Source organism: Heterodontus francisci, chromosome 7, assembly GCF_036365525.1.
Source record: "Heterodontus francisci isolate sHetFra1 chromosome 7, sHetFra1.hap1, whole genome shotgun sequence".
Classification (NCBI taxonomy): domain Eukaryota; kingdom Metazoa; phylum Chordata; class Chondrichthyes; order Heterodontiformes; family Heterodontidae; genus Heterodontus; species Heterodontus francisci.
In genome coordinates this window covers 56975921-56995523 of record NC_090377.1, presented here as the reverse complement: position 1 = coordinate 56995523, position 19603 = coordinate 56975921, and the positions used below count along the sequence as shown (strand labels likewise).

The 19603-nt window shown below is 44.2% G+C and overlaps 1 protein-coding gene across 1 annotated transcript in view; it reads right to left on the bottom strand.

Annotated features, from left to right (window-relative positions):
- Nucleotides 1–19603, bottom strand: part of LOC137371712 (potassium voltage-gated channel subfamily H member 7-like) — a 525923-nt gene that overhangs the window by 8244 nt on the left and 498076 nt on the right. Inside the window, exons 15-16 of the mRNA XM_068034535.1 lie at nucleotides 13685–13856; nucleotides 707–899 (exon numbers count right to left, since the gene is read on the bottom strand). Coding sequence (XP_067890636.1) covers nucleotides 707–899; nucleotides 13685–13856 — 365 coding nt within the window. The remainder of the gene's footprint in view (nucleotides 1–706; nucleotides 900–13684; nucleotides 13857–19603) is intronic.

The window sequence follows — 19603 nt, the reverse complement described above, 5'->3', positions numbered from 1 at the left end:
ATATAAGGGAGGCCCAAGACCTCAGAATTTGCTGTGCCTATGACTGGATGGATTTCTTCTAGTTCCAGTTTTTTTGGTGTACAACCTTAGAGGTTTGAGGTATTCTTTGTTCAGAAGGGCCAGAAAGGATATCAGATATGTGTAGATATGTATGTAAGTAGAAGGAAGGGGAAATGGGCCATGCCTTCTACCCAAAGGACAATAATGGGTAATATAATTCTCAATTGTTCTTGTATCCTGCTGCTCGAATACTATAATATATTATGTCTCACTTATGCTGAAACAAAATTGTAACTGTTACGAATATGGAGTCAACTGTGAGCTATTGAACATACAGTCCCAAAGGATTCAAACTTATTACACTGAGCCTCAAATGAATGCCCTTAGGGAAGGTTTGGTGTTCGCCAGACCCCACCCCCTCTCACTGCCCACCTGGACCCCACGTTCAGTTAAAATTCCCCCAGCCCTGCAGGTGTGGTACTCTCATTAAATATTGAAATATAAAAATCGTGGCATGTGGCTAATGGATGGGACTTAAAAAAAAAAATCCCTACCATTCCATTTTCCAGCATATCTGGAGTGGTAGGCATACGTATATCCTGCCCCCATCCCCCCACCAGTTACTTGGGACACCCTCTTTCTGGTATTGCTTCTGGTCTAACTGTTAGGAAGTGTTAAATCATAACATCCAATAATAGATATTTACCTGTGGTGTTGTTGGGAAGCTGTGCTCTGTGACTACAGATGCTACTGGTTGGACAGTCTGTACCACCCTTGCAGAGGACCTTTGATAGTCTCTTGTGGCTGTTACCATACTATAGGCAGGTGGTCCTGACATGGATTGCCGTTGTAGTAACTGCAAGATGGTATGAATATCAGTAGACATTTGTGTTTCCAGCCTGGAAAAACAAGACATTACACGTTCAATTCTCATATCCTTATATACTGTACACATATTCATATTCATACACATATTCATACTCATACTGAAGAGCTCGAACCTGTCATAGCCGCTAAGCGCATTGCACTGTTGAAATACAAGAAAGCCCCCAGCGAGTTAACATCCGTAGCACTTAAAGCAGCCAGAAGCACTGCACAAAAAACAGCCAGGCGCTGCGCAAATGACTACTGGCAACACCTATGCAGTCATATTCAGCTGGCCTCAGACACCGGAAACATCAGAGGAATGTATGACGGCATTAAGAGAGCTTTTGGGCCAACCATCAAGAAGATCGCCCCCCTCAAATCTAAATCAGGGGACATAATCACTGACCAACGCAAGCAAATGGACCGCTGGGTTGAGCACTACCTAGAACTGTACTCCAGGGAGAATGTTGTCACTGAGACTGCCCTCAATGCAGCCTAGTCTCTACCAGTCATGGATGAGCTGGACGTACAGCCAACAAAATCGGAAATCAGTGATGCCATTGATTCTCTAGCCAGCGGAAAAGCCCCTGGGAAGGACAGCATTACCCCTGAAATAATCAAGAGTGCCAAGCCTGCTATACTCTCAGCACTACATGAACTGCTTTGCCTGTGCTGGGACGAGGGAGCAGTACCTCAGGACATGCGCGATGCCAATATCATCACCCTCTATAAAAACAAAGGTGACCGTGGTGACTGCAACAACTACCGTGGAATCTCCCTGCTCAGCACAGTGGGGAAAGTCTTTGCTCGAGTCGCTTTAAACAGGCTCCAGAAGCTGGCCGAGCGCGTCTACCCTGAGGCACACTGGCTTTCGAGCAGAGAGATCGACCATTGACATGCTGTTCTCCCTTCATCAGATACAGGAGAAATGCCGCGCACAACAGATGCCCCTCTACATTGCTTTCATTGATCTCACCAAAGCCTTTGACCTCGTCAGCAGACGTGGTCTCTTCAGACTACTAGAAAAGATTGGATGTCCACCAAAGCTACTAAGTATCATCACCTCATTCCATGACAATATGAAAGGCACAATTCAACATAGCGGCACCTCATCAGACCCCTTTCCTATCCTGAGTGGCGTGAAACAGGGATGTGTTCTCGCACCCACACTGTTTGGGATTTTCTTCTCCCTGCTGCTCTCACATGCGTTCAAGTCCTCAGAAGAAGGAATTTTCCTCCACACAAGATCAGGGGGCAGGTTGTTCAACCTTGCCCGTCTAAGAGCGAAGTCCAAAGTACGGAAAGTCCTCATCAGGGAACTCCTCTTTGCTGACGATGCTGCTTTAACATCTCACACTGAAGAGTGTCTGCAGTTTCATCGACAGGTTTGGGGCTGCCTGCAACGAATTTGACCTAACCATCAGCCTCAAGAAAACGAACATCATGGGACAGGACGTCAGAAATGCTCCATCCATCAATATTGGCGACCACGCTCTGGAAGTGGTTCAAGAGTTCACCTACCTAGGCTCAACTATCACCAGTAACCTGTCCCTAGATGCAGAAATCAACAAGCGCATGGGAAAGGCTTCCACTGCTATGTCCAGACTGGCCAAGAGAGTGTGGGAAAATGGCGCACTGACACGGAACACAAAAGTCCGAGTGTATCAAGCCTGTGTCCTCAGTACCTTGCTCTATGGCAGCGAGGCCTGGACAACGTATGTCAGCCAAGAGCGACGTCTCAATTCATTCCATCTTCGCTGCCTCCGGAGAATACTTGGCATCAGGTGGCAGGACCGTATCTCCAACACAGAAGTCCTCGAGACGGCCAACATCCCCAGCTTATCCACACTACTGAGTCAGAGGCGCTTGAGATGGCTTGGCCATGTGAGCCGCATGGAAGATGGCAGGATCCCCAAAGACACATTGTACAGCGAGCTCGCCACTGGTATCAGACCCACCGGCCGTCCATGTCTCCGCTTTATAGACGTCTGCAAACGCGACATGAAGTCCTGTGACATTGATCACAAGTCATGGGAGTCAGTTGCCAGCGTTCGCCAGAACTGGCGGGCATCCATAAAGGCGGGGCTAAAGTGTGGCGAGTTGAAAAGACTTAGCAGTTAGCAGGAAAAAAGACAGAAGCGCAAGGGGAGAGCCAACTGTGTAACAGCCCCGACAAACAAATTTTTCTGCAGCACCTGTGGAAGAGCCTGTCACTCTAGAATTGGCCTTTATAGCCACTGCTCCACAAACCACTGACCACCTCCAGGCGCTTACCCATTGTCTCTCGAGATAAGGAGGCCAAAGAAGATTCATAAACAAACTGCATTCTGTCAATTACATGTAAACATTTAGATTTTAATGATACTAAAGAATGGAGTTTTTTTTTGGAAAATATTTCATGACATAAAGATAAAGTTATATGTGATCATTGAGAAATGGTAAACTGCGTATCATTAAAGGAACTGTCTCCATTTAAAAAAAATTGTTTTTGCATGCTACATTTGGGGAGAAATTCCTTTGCACAGTGCCAGTTCAACTGGTGCTACACAGACTACATTGATTCTTGGGGAGTGGACAGTGCAGCGGGCCACTACCTGCATGGCCTGTGTGAGTTTCTTCAATGGTATCAACGAAGAACGCAGCCCACGCAGTGAAGGTAGTGGCCTGCGGTGCTGTTTTCCCCCAGGAATTAAGGTGAGACTGAATAGCTGTGCTTGAAGTGTTGCTATGCAAATGAATTTCTCGCCCTTAATCTTCTCTCTTTGTCTCCTCGCAACAGGGATCAGCATCTACATAGACAATAGGCATGCTACCTGTCCTCTGTCCTCCAGATTCTGCTCTGATACCAGCTATTAGGAAGTACAGCGAAATAGACCATTTGGCCCTGCCCGTTTGTGTTGGCACTTATTCTCCATGTGAGCAAATATTTCTAATCATATTTAATCATATCTAATCATATTCCTTTTCCTTCATCCAAGTATCCAATCTAATCTTTAATGCTAATTTAGTTTCTGCTTCAACCACTAACTCTAGAAGTGCATTTTGCAGCCTCACAACTCTCGGTCAGAAAGTTGACCCTCTGTTCTACATCTCCGAAATCTAATCTTGTATCTCTACCCACTAGTTCTTGATCGCTCAACTGCTGGAAACAGCCTGATTCTATCTATTCTGTCCTATCCTTTCATAATTTAAAACATTTCTATTATTTCGCCCTAATGCTCTAATGGAAAAATACACAATTTTTCAAGTTTTTCTTTGATTTGTATTTCTTGATACAAAGTGGCATCCTAGTGTATCTGTGTTGTAACTTGTCTAAAGTCTAAATATCCTTCCTATAGTGTGGAGACCAATACTGCACACAGTACTCTAACTGAGGTTTTATTAACATTTTTTTTAGAGGTTTATCACCATCTCTTTTATTACTCTTGAGATAAACCTAGAATTCAATTAACAATTTTTATCAGCCTTATCAACCTGAGGTGCTGCACTTAATGTTCTGTGAACCTGTTCCCCAAGTCCCTCTGCTCTACATAGCACTGAGCCTACTTCCATTCAGAGTATAATTACTGCTTTTTTTAAGCTCACAATGGCATTAAATTTCATCTGCCATTTTTTAGCCCTTTGGTCTTCTAACAATTAACTACGCCTCCTGTCTTGGTATTATCTACAAATCACAACACCATTCCCTCTTGGCTTATATCCCAATCATTGGTACACACAGTGAAGAGTGGTGGCTCCAGAACTGAACCCTGAGGAACACCACCACACACTTCTAACCACTCTGAAAAACTGCTATTAACTCCTACTCTATGTTTTCTCTCTTCTAACCAATTTTCAATCCAATTTGCTGTTATTTTTCTTACAATACCCCTTAACTTTCTCTAGTAACCTTCCATGTGACATGAGTGAATGTAGCCCAGAACAATTGTCTTTGATATTTTCTACCTCAAGTAAATGCTTGGCCAAAGCTTGGCACCAACTAATACTGCATGGGGTTTATTTTGACTTTTGGAGAATGGATCAGTGGAGCTTTCTGGTCGGCCACTCATACATAAAGTGAAAATGTGGCCTAATTTACAAATAGGTGCCGCAATGCAGCTCATTACCAATATCAGGCCACTTTGGCTGCCAGCAGAGTACGTTGCAATTGTGGGGGATTAATGGGTGGGGCGGTGGGGGAGGTCGTGTTTGCTGGGTGGCAGCAGACGGAATTGTTTTTGCAGCGTCCTGCTTCTCAAGGCCCCACAAAAATAATTTCAAACGTATCTTCGCTGGTCTTCTTCTGCTCAATTGCTCATAGACCTGATTGGAACCTACGCAGTCCATGTTCTGACTACTTCCAATCTAAAATGGCAATTAGAGTTATATTTAAGTCATAGGACCCCTATTTGCATCTTAAAAGGGGCGTACCACCTAATATGCCATAGGCACTTTGGAACCAGGCTGTTGGCTCTTTTCAAAATGGAACCATCTGCACCGTTAGGTTTAATGGGGTGATAAAGATACGTGCTCCATTTTGAGACTGTTAACGCCCCATTATCACGAGGCACAGCAAGTAAAAGTCAATCACTATTGGTGAGAAAATAAATTACTCTTGTGAAAAATTATAGCAAAATTTGTAATTCTGGGTCCAATATCCATGGCGTTAAATTAATGTCAGAAAGAGAAGAACTATTATTCTAAGAGTAGAAATATTGTTTTAATTCACTGCACATATAGTTTAACAGAGCAAATTGTCAAGATCTTTGGTGTACTTTTAAAAATACATCAGTGTAGAAATTGCAGAGTGCCAACCTGTGCAAACTAGATTCAGGGAATGATCCTGTGCCGAAACAGGTAGGTCCAATTGAAATTGAAATTGGGCCTTGGCCTTCATTCATAGAAACATAGAAAATAGGAGCCAGAGTAGGCCATTTGGCCCTTTGGGCCTGCTCCGCCATTCAAAGAAAAATCATGGCTGATCGTCTAATTCGGTACCCTGTTCCGGCTTTTTCCCCATATCCCTTGATCCCTTTGGCATTAAGAAATATATCTATCACCTTCTTGAATATATTTAATGATTTGGCCTCACTGCCTTCTGCAGTAGAGAATTCCACAGGTTCACCACGCTCTGAGTGAAGAAACTTCTCCTCACCTTGGTTCTAAATGGCATACCCCGTATCCTGAGACTGTGACCCCTGGTTCTGGACTCCCCAACCATTGGGAACATCCTCCCTGCATCTAGCCTGTCTAGTCCTGTTAGAATTTTATAGGTTTCTATGAAATTCCCCTCTCATTCTTCTAAACTCTAGTGAATTTACGCCTAATTGACCCAATCTCTCCTCATACGTCAATCCTGCCATCCCAGGAATCAGCCTAGTAAATGTTCTTTGCACTCCCTCCATGGCAAGAACATCCTTCCTCAGATAAGGAGACCAAAACTGCACACAATACTCCAGATGTGGTCTCACCAAGGCCCTGTATAACTGCAGTAAGACATCCGTGCTCCTGTACTTAAATCCTCTTGCAATGAAGGCCAACATACCATTCGCTTTCCTGATTGCTTGCTGCACCTGAATGCTTGCTTACAGCAACTGGTGGACAAGGACACCTAGATCTTGTTGCACCTCCCCCTTTCCCAATCGATCTCCATTCAGATAATAATCTGCCTTTCTGTTTTTACAACCAAAGTGGATAACCTCACATTTATCCACATTAAATTGCATCTGCCATGTATTTGCCCACTCACCCAACTTGTCCAAATCACATTGGAGCTTCTTTGATTCCACCTCACAGCTCACTTTACCCCCCAGCTTTGTGCCATCTGCAAACTTGGAAATGTTATATTTAGTTCCCTCACCTAAGTCATTAACATATATTGTGAATAGCTGGGGCCCAAGCACTGATCCCTGCGGTACCCCGCTAGTCACTGCCTGCCACTTGGAAAAAGACCCATTTATTCCTACTCTCTGTTTCCTGTCGGTCAACCAATTCTCAATCCATGCCAGTATATTACCCCCAATCCCATGTGCTTTAATTTTGCTCACTAGCCTCTTATGTGGGACCTTATCAAAAGCTTTCCGAAAATCCAAATGCACCACATCTACTGGTTCTCCCTTATCTATTCTACCAGTTACATCCTCAAAAAACTCCAATAGATTTATTAAGCATGATTTCCCTTTCGTAAACCCATGCTGACTTTGCTCAATCCCGTTTATGCTTTCCAGGTGTTGTGCTATCACATCCTTTATAATAGACTCTAGCATTTTCCCCACTACTGATGTAAGGCTCACTGGTCTGTAATTCCCTGTTTTTTCTCCCCTCCTTTTTTAAATAGTGGTGTTACATTTACCACCCTCCAATCTGTAGGAACTGCTCCAGAGTCTATAGAATTTTGGAAGATGACCACCAATGCATCCATTATTTGCAGGGCCACTTCCTTTTGTACTCTGGGATGTAGATTATCAGGCCCTGGGGATTTGTCAGCCTTTAACCCCATTAATTTCCCTAGCACTATTTTTTTTTACGAATACGGATTTCCTTCAGTTCCTCCCTCTCATTAGACTCTTGGTTCCCTAACATTTCTGGGAGGTTATTTGTGTCTTCCTTTGTGAAGACAGAGCCAAAGTATAGGTTTAATTCAAATTAGGCTGGAGAGCTGTGCATCCCCACTTGTGAGATGGATATCAATTTTGGGCATCCATCCTCCGGAAGGTCCTGGGGGGTTGATGGGCTGGGGGGTGGGGTGCGCAGGAAAGTAGGCGATCAGGTGGGGGTTGGACCAGGGCAGGAAACTATCTCCAGGACTGTTGTAGAGCCAGGAGGAGCATTCCTGTTCCTCCTGGCCCCTCATTCATGCAAGAAACATGAAAAGTAGCCCAAAAAATTAGCAGTGGGACAATTGCAGATTGGCACTGGCTGTCCCACTGCCAAATTGGTATGCTTTATACCTGTTTTATGCCTGAAAATTTGACAATCTATACCAATTTCCACCCCATTATCCGAACAGTTTGTTCATTCTTCGAAATGAGTCAACAGTGCCATTTAATCCATGTGAAACACATCAAACTATTCAGAACAGGTTTTATATCCTTTTCCAATTTATTAGAAAAAAACCTTGCATTAGCCATTTATTCTGCCTTTTAGTTACACTTTTGTAGTTTTGTTTATTGATGTAAAATATGAACAAGCCATTCTACATTACTGTGGAAGAGCAGAAAAGGAAAGCTCTTCATTATTGTGTCCACTTTACATTATACACTTTTGAGCTAATTATGTCTTATTTTGAAGGGGTTACTGTTACTCAAGAGACTGTCCTGAAATCTGGTTTTATTTCAATCAAAGGCTCCATGTACATCAAACTCAACAGTATCAGTAAAAGGGAATCTATAGCCTTATTTACAGAACAACATCAATTAACTTTACATCTGTCGCACTTGGAGCTGAAGAATAAAGCCACAGTGCACTGATGTAATAATATTACAATCACATTTACCAAAGACTCCACAGGTACCCATGGTCAATGCTTATTCAGCAGAGATTCTGGATTCATTCCGGAATTGCACCATCTCTGACCACAGTAGATAAATTCACTCAGCCCAGTATTTGCGCTTATCCATTTTATTTTTGTGTTTATATATTGCCAAGTTTAATTGCTGACTGAGGAAGATTTCCTCTGGTTTCTATTTGTAGTGAATTTGCAATGGGAGTGTATTTCACTATAAATAACAAATGAAGGAAATTTCCCCTTCCCCTGTTCTGCTGTCCACTAAGTTGTTGAATACTGTTAACTAAGCATACAGTGCCATCTAACTGAACAATAAAACACGTCTGAAGCCAAAAACCCTATCAATTAAATTAACATAAAACCTGTAGTGATCCAGAACTAGCTATGTCCCTAGCAAAGCTTTTCCAGCACAGCTAGAACACTGGCATTTACCCGACAATGTGGAAAATTGCTCAGATATGTTCTGTCCTAGTGCTATCAAGTTGCAATAAGTTGCTCACCAATTATCAGTTTGGGTTCCACCAGGACCACTTGGCTCCAGACCTCATTCCAGACTTAGTTGGAAAATGGACAATAGAGCTGAATTCCAGACACGAGGTGCAAGTGATTGCCTTGTCATCAGGGCAGCATTTGACCAAGTGTGGCATCAAGGAGTAAAATTGAAGTCAACAGGAATCAGGGGGAAAATTCTCCACTGGCCATTGTCCTACAACAAAGGAAGATGGTTGTGGTTGTTGGAGGTCACTCAGCTCTGCCCCAGGACATCACTGCAGGACTTCCTCAAGGCAGTGTCCTAGGCCCAACCATCTTTAGCTGCTACTTCAATCACCTTCCCCCCATCATAAGGACAGAAGTGGGGGTGTTCGCTGATGACTGCACAATGTTCAGTCTCATTTGTAACTCCTCAGATAATGAAACAGTTTGTGCCCATATACGAACATACATACGTATTAGGAGCAGGAGTAGGCCACTTGACCCCTCGAGCCTGCACCGCCATTCAATAAGTTCTTGGCTGATCTGATTACTCCACATTTCCACCTATCCCGGATAATCTTCCACCCCCTTGCTTATCAAGAATCTATCTACCTCAGCCTTAAAAATATTCAAAGACTCTGCTTCCACCGCCTAATGAGGAAGAAAATTCCAAAAACTCACGACCCTCTGAGAGAAAAAAATTCTCCTCATCTCTCTCTTAAATGGGCGACCCCTTATTTTTAAACAGTGACCCCTAGTTCGAGATTCTCTTACAAGGGGAAACATCCTTTTCACATCCACCCTGTCAAGATCCCTCAGGATCTTATATTTTCAATCAAGTTGCCTTTTCTAAATTCCAGCGGATACAAGCCTAGCCTGTCCAATCTTTCCTCGTAAGACAGCTCACCCATTCCAGGTATTAATCTAGTAAACCTTCTCTGTACTGCCTCCAATGCATTTACATCTTTCCTTAAATAAGGAGACAAGTACTGTACTACATTTGTGTTCAATTCCCCTCCCGATAAACGATAACATTCTATTAGCTTTCCTAATTACGTGCTGTACCTGCATACAAACCTTTTGCGACTCATGCACTAGGACACCCAGATCCCTCTGCATCTCAGAGCTCTGCAGTCTCTCGCTATTTAGATAATATGCTACTTTTTTATTCTTCCTGCCAAAGTGGACAATTTCACACTTCCCCACATTATACTCCATTTACCAGGTCTTTGCCCACTCATTTAACCAATCTATATCCCTTTGTAGCCTCCTTATGTCCTCTTCAAAAGTTACTTTCCTACCAATCTTTGTGTCATCAGCAAATTTAGCAACCATACCTCTGATCCCTTCATCTAAGTCATTTATATAAATTGCAAAAAGTTGAGGCCCCAGCACAGATCCCTGTGGCACACCACTCATTACATCTTGCCAACCAGAAAATGACCCATTTATGCCTACTCTGTTTCCTGTGAGCTAACCAATTTTCTATCCATGCCAATATGTTACCCCTTACACCCTGAGATTTTATTGTCTACAATATCCTTTGATGTGGCACTTTATCAAATGCCTTCGCCACACAAGTGCCAGGCAACGACCATATCCAACAAGAGAGAATTTAACCATCTCCCCTGGACGTTCAACTGCATTGCCATCGTTGAATTCCCCATTATCAACATCCTTGAAGTTACCATTGATCAGAAACTGAACTGGACCAGCCACATAAATACTGTAGCTACAAGAGCAGGTCAGAGGCTGGGAATTCTTCTGTGATTAACTTACCTCCTGACTCCCTAAAGCCTGTCCATCATCTACAAAGCACAAGTTAGGAGTGTGATGGAATATTCCCCACTTGCCTGGACGACTGCAGCACCAAGAATACTCAAGAAGTTCGATACCATCCAGGACAAAGCAGCCCGCTTGATTGGCACGCCATCCACCACCTTAAACATTCACTCTCTCCACTACCATTGCACAATATCAGCAGTGTGTACCATGTACAAGATCCATTGCAGCAACTCACCGAACCTCCTTTGATAGCACCTTGCAAACCTGCAGCTTCTACCACCTGGAAGAACAAGGGCAGCGGGTACATGGGTACACCACCACCTGCAAATTCCCCTCCAATTACATCTCTACATTACAACAGTGACTACACTTCTAAAGTACTACAAAAGTAAAGCGCTTTGAGACATTTGGTGGTCATGAAAGGTGCAAAATAAAAGCAAGTCTTTCTTTTTCTTTTCTTTCAAGTCACACCCTGACTTGGAACTATATGGCTGTTCCTTCACTGTTGCTAGATAAAAATCTTGGAACTCCCTCCCTAACAGCACTTTGGGTGCACCTGTACCACAAGAATTGCAACGGTTCCTGAAGGCAGCTCATCACCACCTTCTCAAGAACAATTTGTGGTAGGCAATAATTGCTGGCCTTGCCAGTGATACTCACATCCCATGAATGGATAAAAAGAAGTGACAATTGTACTATCAACTGCAGAATAGCAACTTTCCCAAGCATATCTAACTTTATATTAGTCTCTTGCACAGGTCTTTGTTCTTTATAGGTACTTTTATATTTTATATTATTTTTAGTTTAGTTTAGAGATACAGCACTGAAACAGGCCCTTCGGCCCACCGAGTCTGTGCCGACCATCAACCACCCATTTATACTAATCCCACACTAATTCCATATTCCTACCACATCCCCACCTGTCCCTATATTTTCCCTACCACCTACCTACACTAGGGGCAATTTCTAATGGCCAATTTACCTATCAACCTGCAAGTCTTTGGCATGTGGGAGGAAACCGGAGCACCCGGAGGAAACCCATGCAGACACAGGGAGAACTTGCAAACTCCACACAGGCAGTACCCTTGCTTTGCAAGAGTAATCTATGTGTCTTTCTCTCTTCAATTTTTACACTCTTCACCAGGAAGTTAGTCCCTATAGTGCTGCAGAAACTTGATGAATTTCCTTAGGGGTTCTCCCGTTCATCTACCATAAGTGTTAGTTTAAGGGGTTTCTATGACTCATCTGCTATTGTTATATGGAATGAGTGGGAGAATCCCTATGGAAATCTACCTCTCGAATCAAAATCCACAGGACCTGGTACTTAAATTTACTCTGATTAAGTTGATGTCCAATTGTGCAGACAAAAGCTCACATTTCCATGTATCTGCAAAGTTGCCACTTGTGTTATGAAAGTGCTTTCATTTTTAAAATATTTTTTGAGGACTCATGCTTTAGAATTATGTTAACGGATTCATTTGGAGGACTGAAGAGATTCCTAAAATGTTGGACTTTGTTTTTTTTTTAAAAGATCACTGGAAGGACTTTGGGACGGTTTAAAAACACACTTACTGGATGTCACATGTCTTCAGCTAAGTAAACAACAAGAGCCTTGGTGACTAGAGGGAGTTGTTTACGGAGAAGTGACATGTCAAGGTTAATGGTGGTCAAGAGTTGGTTTCATTTTGAATTTTGCTTTTGAGTCAGTTGGGGGGGGGGGCTCAGCCTGCTAAGAGAGAAGACACCAGCTCATCTTTTTTCCACATCTTTGAGAAACCCTGAGAATCCAGTGTGTGTGGACTGGAGAAATTGATTCTGCATTTCTCCCGGAAAGCCTGCCAGAATAAGCCTCAATGTTGCCTGAAGAGAACTGCTCAAAAAAGATACTAGTATTTGGAATGCCAGAATAAAGGGACAACTGATATAATTACATATCTTCTCCTTTTCCCTTCAAGAATTAACAAGTATTTGGTCAAAGTAAATTTTTTGTCTTTTTGGTGAAGAGATCTTTGCAGAAAAAACTTTTGTTTTTTTTCTTTAACCGGTGTGTGTCTGTGTGTGTGTGTTGGGCTAATTTAAAAGGGAACTTCCATCTTTCAGTCTGTGTTTTGATGCTTTGCATCTTTACTGAATAAGTCTTGTTTTAAAATAAATTGATAATTCTGTTGTTTATTAAAGAAACCTGGTTGATGGATTTTATTCTGAAATAAAAATTGAGTACATAATTGGCTATATCGGTAACTGGGTAACATTTAAATATATGTTGTGACCTGTGGAGAAATGGGACTAGAAAAATACAGTGCACTCCTCCCGCCTCGGTCGTAACATTTTATGATAGGGAAACTAGTTTACACAGAGAAATGCACCCAGCGGAGGAAGAGCCATTTGTCTGCGGTTGGCTGTGCATCATACTCTTAAAGTATCATACTGTATTTTGAGTAATAAGTTCATGGGTTGCTCTTAAAAGAACATGACATGTAAAGAAGAGAAAACTTGGGAAAGCGTTCTGCTGGTTTTTGCATTTAAGCACACCCTAAGCACAATGGGTAATTTTCTCCAGCAATATTATAAATCAACAAGTTTACAAATTTTTATAGAAATAGTGAGCAGCAGAAATCTTCCCACACTGATGTTAGAAAGCTTTTTTGTAGCTCTCAAATTATAATATCAGATTACTGCATTCCACCATTGACCCACTTTTTCATGTGTGTCCAGGGTACAGTAGTCAGGATCCCCACGTTGTGAAATAGAGCAGCTAATTTAATATACTAATATTAATATTGAGCTACAGTGAATTTTAATCCCTAATTTTAAAGCACAACTATAAAATACCGAGTAACATATTAACATTTCTCATGCAAATTTGCACAGGCCAAATCACTACTGATATGACCTTCAAGACTTAGTCTCCAAAAGTGAAGGAAACTAAAAGAAATTGATGTTACTGGTAAACAATTTCCCAACATGCCTTTCATTGATCGCTATTGACATACAGAAGATAGGCCCGATTTCAACTCTATGCAAGTGGGTGGGATTTGAGTTGGTTAAAATCGAGTCCGAGGACTCGTTTACCTGCTGAGGTGTTCCTGAAGTAAATCTAGTCTGTGCTCAACCTCTCCATATGTTATATCGCTTCCTGACTCTGAGACACCACGGGCTGCATGAGAAGATGCTGACTGTGTAGACATATCAGGGTATTCTGCTGGCTTTCCACCTTCCCAGTCTTTCAGTCTCTCGTTGGCATCTGACAAAATCCATTAAACAATTAGCCAAAAAAACCTAAAGCATTTTCAACATTTATTTGTTACCTTTAGAGAATTCCTCTTGGCATTGCAAAAATAACAAAGCAAAGTTAAAAAAATTGCAGAAATTTATTAACTACTGACAATACTGTTATTAAAATATCTCCTTCTGGTATTCATCGGTGGAAAATCAAAGGTATTAAAATAAACAGATACAGTATGATTTATTGTGGGAGGCAGGATTATCCAAACATAAATATTTTCAGAAAACTAATCAAGCAGAAAATGAAATGCAGCTTAACTGAAGCTGCTTACACATTTAAATGATGGGATGTTATTTATTAGATTGCAGGTTAGTTTAGTTTGCTTCCTGACTGGCTGATATGCATGACTAATCAGATATCAATTCCTAGATATCAAGCACAACATAAATGCTCATTTCTAATTTTGCAACAGAACTATAATATATTACACATATATTTATAGGCTAAGATATGTTGCACACAGCCAGGGATAGGCACGAACATGTTGCACCACAGATATCTGACAAAATTAATGACTCAGCCATGGACATGGGGGCAATTAAACTGCATATAAAGTGGATAGCCGACCTAATGCCATCAAACACAGTCTGATTAAAAACACATTTGTCCCTACTTTGTGAGATACCTGGCATGGTTTTAGCTCGCATAAGTAGTCAATGGGCTGAATTTTACAAGTTTGGAGGCGGCAAAAACAATGGCGGCCTGCCCGTGCATGCATGTTGCGGAGCCGCTGCGATCCTAAGTGTGGTGGCCCACCACCCTGATCACGTGGAGGGGGCGGGCTGTTCGTCCCCGGCATGGCGTCAGCTGCCTGTGTGGAGGCGTAATGCCATTTTTAAAGGGCTTTGAGCCCTACCATTAAATTTAAATATTTCAAGATTCAGTGAATAAAAAAAATTTAAATACATTTCCTTTGCCTCTCTCTCACCTCCCCAATAACCATAAAATTAATTACTTGCCCTCTCCCCCCCAAAACACTTACCTTGTCCACTTGACCTTCCCCCACAAAGTGCAGAACATTTCACCTCAAACCTCATCCCCCACACCAATGATGTTACTTTGACCCAATTCCCCCGCCTCCTAGACTGATAAACTTACCTCCTCCCCACTCCCACAAGGATTCCGCCTCATTTCCCTGGCCAGTGGCAGGAAGTTCACAGTGGGACAGAAGGTGGCGGCGTAGGTAGATGATCAATTCAATTAATTTAAATTTATTTAAATATGTTAACGGGGGAGTCCTGTTGCCGAGCAGTGGGGGGCCGCCACAAGGCCTCACTGCCACCAGCAATATCGAGCTGGGCCCTTCCGGCATGGGGGTGTGTGGTGGTTCTCTCCTGGAGGCATTTTCCAGCTCCCCTGCCATGAACCCCAAAGTCGGGGGGGGGGGGGGGGGGGTGGGGGGGAGTGGGGGGCGGCGTCTGTAAAATTCAGCCTAATGTCTGCCCGCACACTTGATGTAGCGATGCAGAGAATCCGGATAGATGTCCATTTGTCAGGAGTGATATTGATCTCTTTCTCTCCCCTCTCACTCTCTCCTCCTCCCCCACCTTTCTCTCTCCACAACGCCCCCCCCCCCCCCCCCCCCCCCCCCCCCCCCCCCCCCCCCCCCCCCCCCCCCCCCCACCGTCCTCTCTCTCTCCTCTCACTCTCTCTGAACATTGCTGAGAGTCGGAACAGCAGTTTCTGAATTTCAGAAAAATTTGGGATTTAAAAAAAATGCTATTTGGTGTGCAACCCCCCTCATCCCCATCTCTCAACCCGTCTCCAAGGGCAGGATTCACCTTTCACCCTCAATGTTTCACATGTTGGTTAATACACTTTCAGTATTTTCAGTTTTATTTGTAGCTTTATTACTGCAGCATTAATATCATACTCCTAAAATAAGTATTTTAAAGTACTTATAAAGTCTTTTGCTTTATTTTACTTTCTCGAGTTTGTTTTCTCTCTTATTATCTTTCCTCTCATCATTAACTCACATCATCCTATGCACCTCAGTCACCCAATGATCCTAATTTTGATGACATTGCACTCCATATTTTGGGATTGATAAAAGCAAAAACTTGCTAACTAGAGAACTGGGATGGGAGGCGGAGACCTGTCTGCCTGACCAAGCAAGCCTGGACGGAGATTGCAGAGGTCAGCAGCTGTTAGGTCACTCCCAGACTATGGATCCAGTGCAGGAAGTGGGGTCAATGATCCTGTTTGCTAGGGTGAGAACTCCAAACACTTCAGACCCTTTGAGCATCACTTGTGGCAGAGTGAGAGGAAGCATTTGGTGGAAAGGGAGTGACCACCCAGTCATGTGCATTGGGGAAGGGCAGCAGGTCATGTTGCCCGAGGCTTGGCTGATCTTGGTGAGCAGCACACGTCAGTCATTGCATAACCCCACAGAGTCCCTTGAGAGGGGCCGCACACAGTAGGCATATGTGTGCCCCCATTATGGACCACTGGACTATCACCATCAGAGGTCTTACGCTTGTCCCCGCAGGGAGACTAACTTTATTCATCATTGAGTCTGCAGGAGAAGACAGCTATAATCAGAAAGAGTGTGCCAACACTGGCAAGGGGAGTGCCGTATCTTCATGTTTTAAGCCCGATGGAGGAGATGGTCATGGAATTGGCAGGACAGCAAGGCGGCTGCTCCACACCAGATAGCAAGACAGGGGCACCTATCCCAAGAGAGTGAGTGAGCATCTCCTGGGGCACAAAGATGAAACTGCTACAAGCAACCCACACTGCTCATCTGTTCACCACTGTATCAATGGAGCTGTACGGTAGGGGTTGGTTGGAATGTCACGATGGGCAGACCCTAACCTTTTAATGTCTCTATTTTCTCATGCAGGTCAAGATGAACAACAAGAACGAAGAGCTGGAGAGACTGGGGGACAGCTGGCCACCTCGGAGAAGGAGGAGGGAGCCTCAGAGGGTGCACTGTCACATCATTCCCCCGCACCCTCTACCAGTACAGATACTCTCTTGTCGGTGGGCATCTGTTCACAGGTCCGAGTCGGGCACACAACCTAGTCAGCACATCACAGATGCATCTGGGCAGCTGACGGAGGACTGTGGGAGGCTAGGCCCATGCTGAGCCCAGGCTGATGACATGCCTCTGGTGTCAACAGCAACACAAGAAATGCTGCAATGAGATAAGGTAACAAACTGGCAGAGATGCTAGAGGCTATGTGTATCCAAGTGTGGATGATGGAGGAGTCCATCCAGGCCTTGGATACTGCACTGTCTCTTACGGGTACACGTCTGCTTCCTCCATTGAGAGATTGGTGACTCTATGGACTGCCAGATCCAGCAGACCAATCAGTGGCTGTCAGAGATGCACACAGACCTGAACTTCATCGCTTTGTCCATGAGCTGTATGCAGCAGTGGCAGGGCGAGAGGGGGAATGGGGCACCTGGAGTCTCCACCAGGTCCATGTCCCTCTCAGGCCATCAGGGAGGTACAAGTATGCCTTATAAGAGGGGAGGAGTGGCTGGCTGCTGCATCTGGGGGCTCCACTCAGGGTGTTCCTGGTGTGGGCAGTGGCTCCAAAGCCCCTCTGCCAGTGATACCAGCGCCTCCATCATCCTTGATGACAGAGGGGGTCCCTGCACCTGTGCAGAAGGCCCTCATTGTGCCTTGGCCCTCCAGGTCTCAGGCAGCCAAGGGACGGATGCAAGGTTATCCCAAGCCAGGAGACAGCAAGGTCAGCAGCCTGCCTCCATCTCAGCTGACTGCATGGGGGAACACCATGTTTGATCACCCGGAAAAGATTTAAGAAGAGCACATAGATGCACTTAGGGATTCACAGGTGAATGTACATTCCAGATGGACAGGAGTATGTTTGGTATCACACAGATAAAGAAATGATGTTATCTCACTATGTCTCCTTCCTATGTTGATGCCCTTTGGGATTTCATTTAAACCCTTCCTCCTGAGGGGCTGGAAGCGAGGGACCACGTACCGAGCATTCAATGCTTTAGCCATTGTGCGATTTGCACCTGGGCACTGCAGTGTAGAGGGAAGGAGGCGACAACATGGCTGCTTTAAGGTAAGGCTTTATTGCTTGCCGCATTTCCAAAAAGTGCTAAGGCTCAAAGGAAACATAAATATATAAGGTTGTCTTTATAAGGGCACATATCTCATGGTGCCTTTCCTGCCGTGCATGGGGTCCTTCATCTGGTACTGCCTGTGCAGCATCCTTCTCTGTATCCTCATCATCAGAAGAGGCATTGCACTCCACAATATCCTCACTGGCCAATGCCTCTTCTCTCTGTATTGGCAGGTCATGCAGTGCACAGCAGACCACCACGATATGAGAGACCCTCGCCGGGGACATATTGCAGGGTTCTACTGGATCAATCTAGGCACCTGGATCTCATCTTGCGTAGACCAATGGCCTGCTCAATGGTCACAGGCATTGTCCTGTGGCAGGTGTGGTACCTCTCCTCTGTATCTATGCGTGGGTTCCTCACAGGCTTGAGTAGACATGTAGACAGTAGGTAGTCCTTGTCTCCAAGAATCCATCCCTGAAGACGTGTGGAGGGACAGAAAAGTTTTGACACCTGGGACTGCCAAAGTATGTAGGCATCATGCCTCTTCCTGGGAATTGTGCACACACCTGTAGGATCCGTTTGCAGACCAATTGCACATTTAGCGAGTGGAAGGCCTTCCTGCTGTTGAATGCTGTTGGCTGCTCTGTGGGAGCCTTGATGGCCACATACATGCAGTCAATGACACCCTGCACCTGAAGGAATCCAGTCATGGCCCAAATTCTATAGCCCTCTCAGCTTGACTGTTTGGATTGGTGCGGAAGCGCACATAGTTGCTGACTCTCCTGAACAGGGCATTGGTGACCTCCTTGATGCACCAATGGGCTGCAGTTTGCAAGATTCCACAGATATCTCCAGTGCCTCCCTGGAATGATGCAGTGGCATAGAAGTTCAGTGTCATGGTGACTTTCAGCGACCCTGGCACCAAATGTCTACTAAGTCTCATGGGACTCAGTTAATTCTGCATCATGGCACATAGATCAATGATGGCCTCCCTGGAGAAGCGGAGTACATATGAACATACGAACATACGAATTAGGAGCAGAGTAGGGCCATTCGACCCCTCGAGCCTGCTCCGCCATTCAATAAGATCATGGCTGATCTGATTGTAACCTCAACTCCACATTCCCGCCTACCCCTGATAACCTTTTACCCCCTTGCTTACCAAGAGTCTACCTACCTCTGCCTTAAAAATATTTAAAGACTTGCTTCCACTTCCTTTTGAGAACAAGAGTTTCAAAGACTCATGACCCTCTAAGAGAAACATTTCTCCTCATCTCTGTCTTAAATGGGTGACCCTTTTTATTTTAAACAGTCACCCCTAGTTCTAGATTCTCCCACAAGGGGAAACATCCTTTCCACATCCACCCTGTCAAGACCCCTCAGGATCTTATATGTTTCAATCAAGTCGCCTCTTACTCTTCTAAACTCCAGCAGATACAAGCCTAGCCTGTGCAACCTTTCCTCATTAGACAACCCGCCCATTCCAGGTATTAGTCTAGTATACCTTCTCTGAACTGCTTCCAACACTTAGGAGACATTACCGCTTGGACATTAGCAGGTAGTTGAGTATCGGCGGTAGATCTTTTCTGGAAGGTAGCTTCATCTGCACACAGGAGACTGTTGGCATACCCTCTGCATTTATCTCTGGCTTGCCGTTC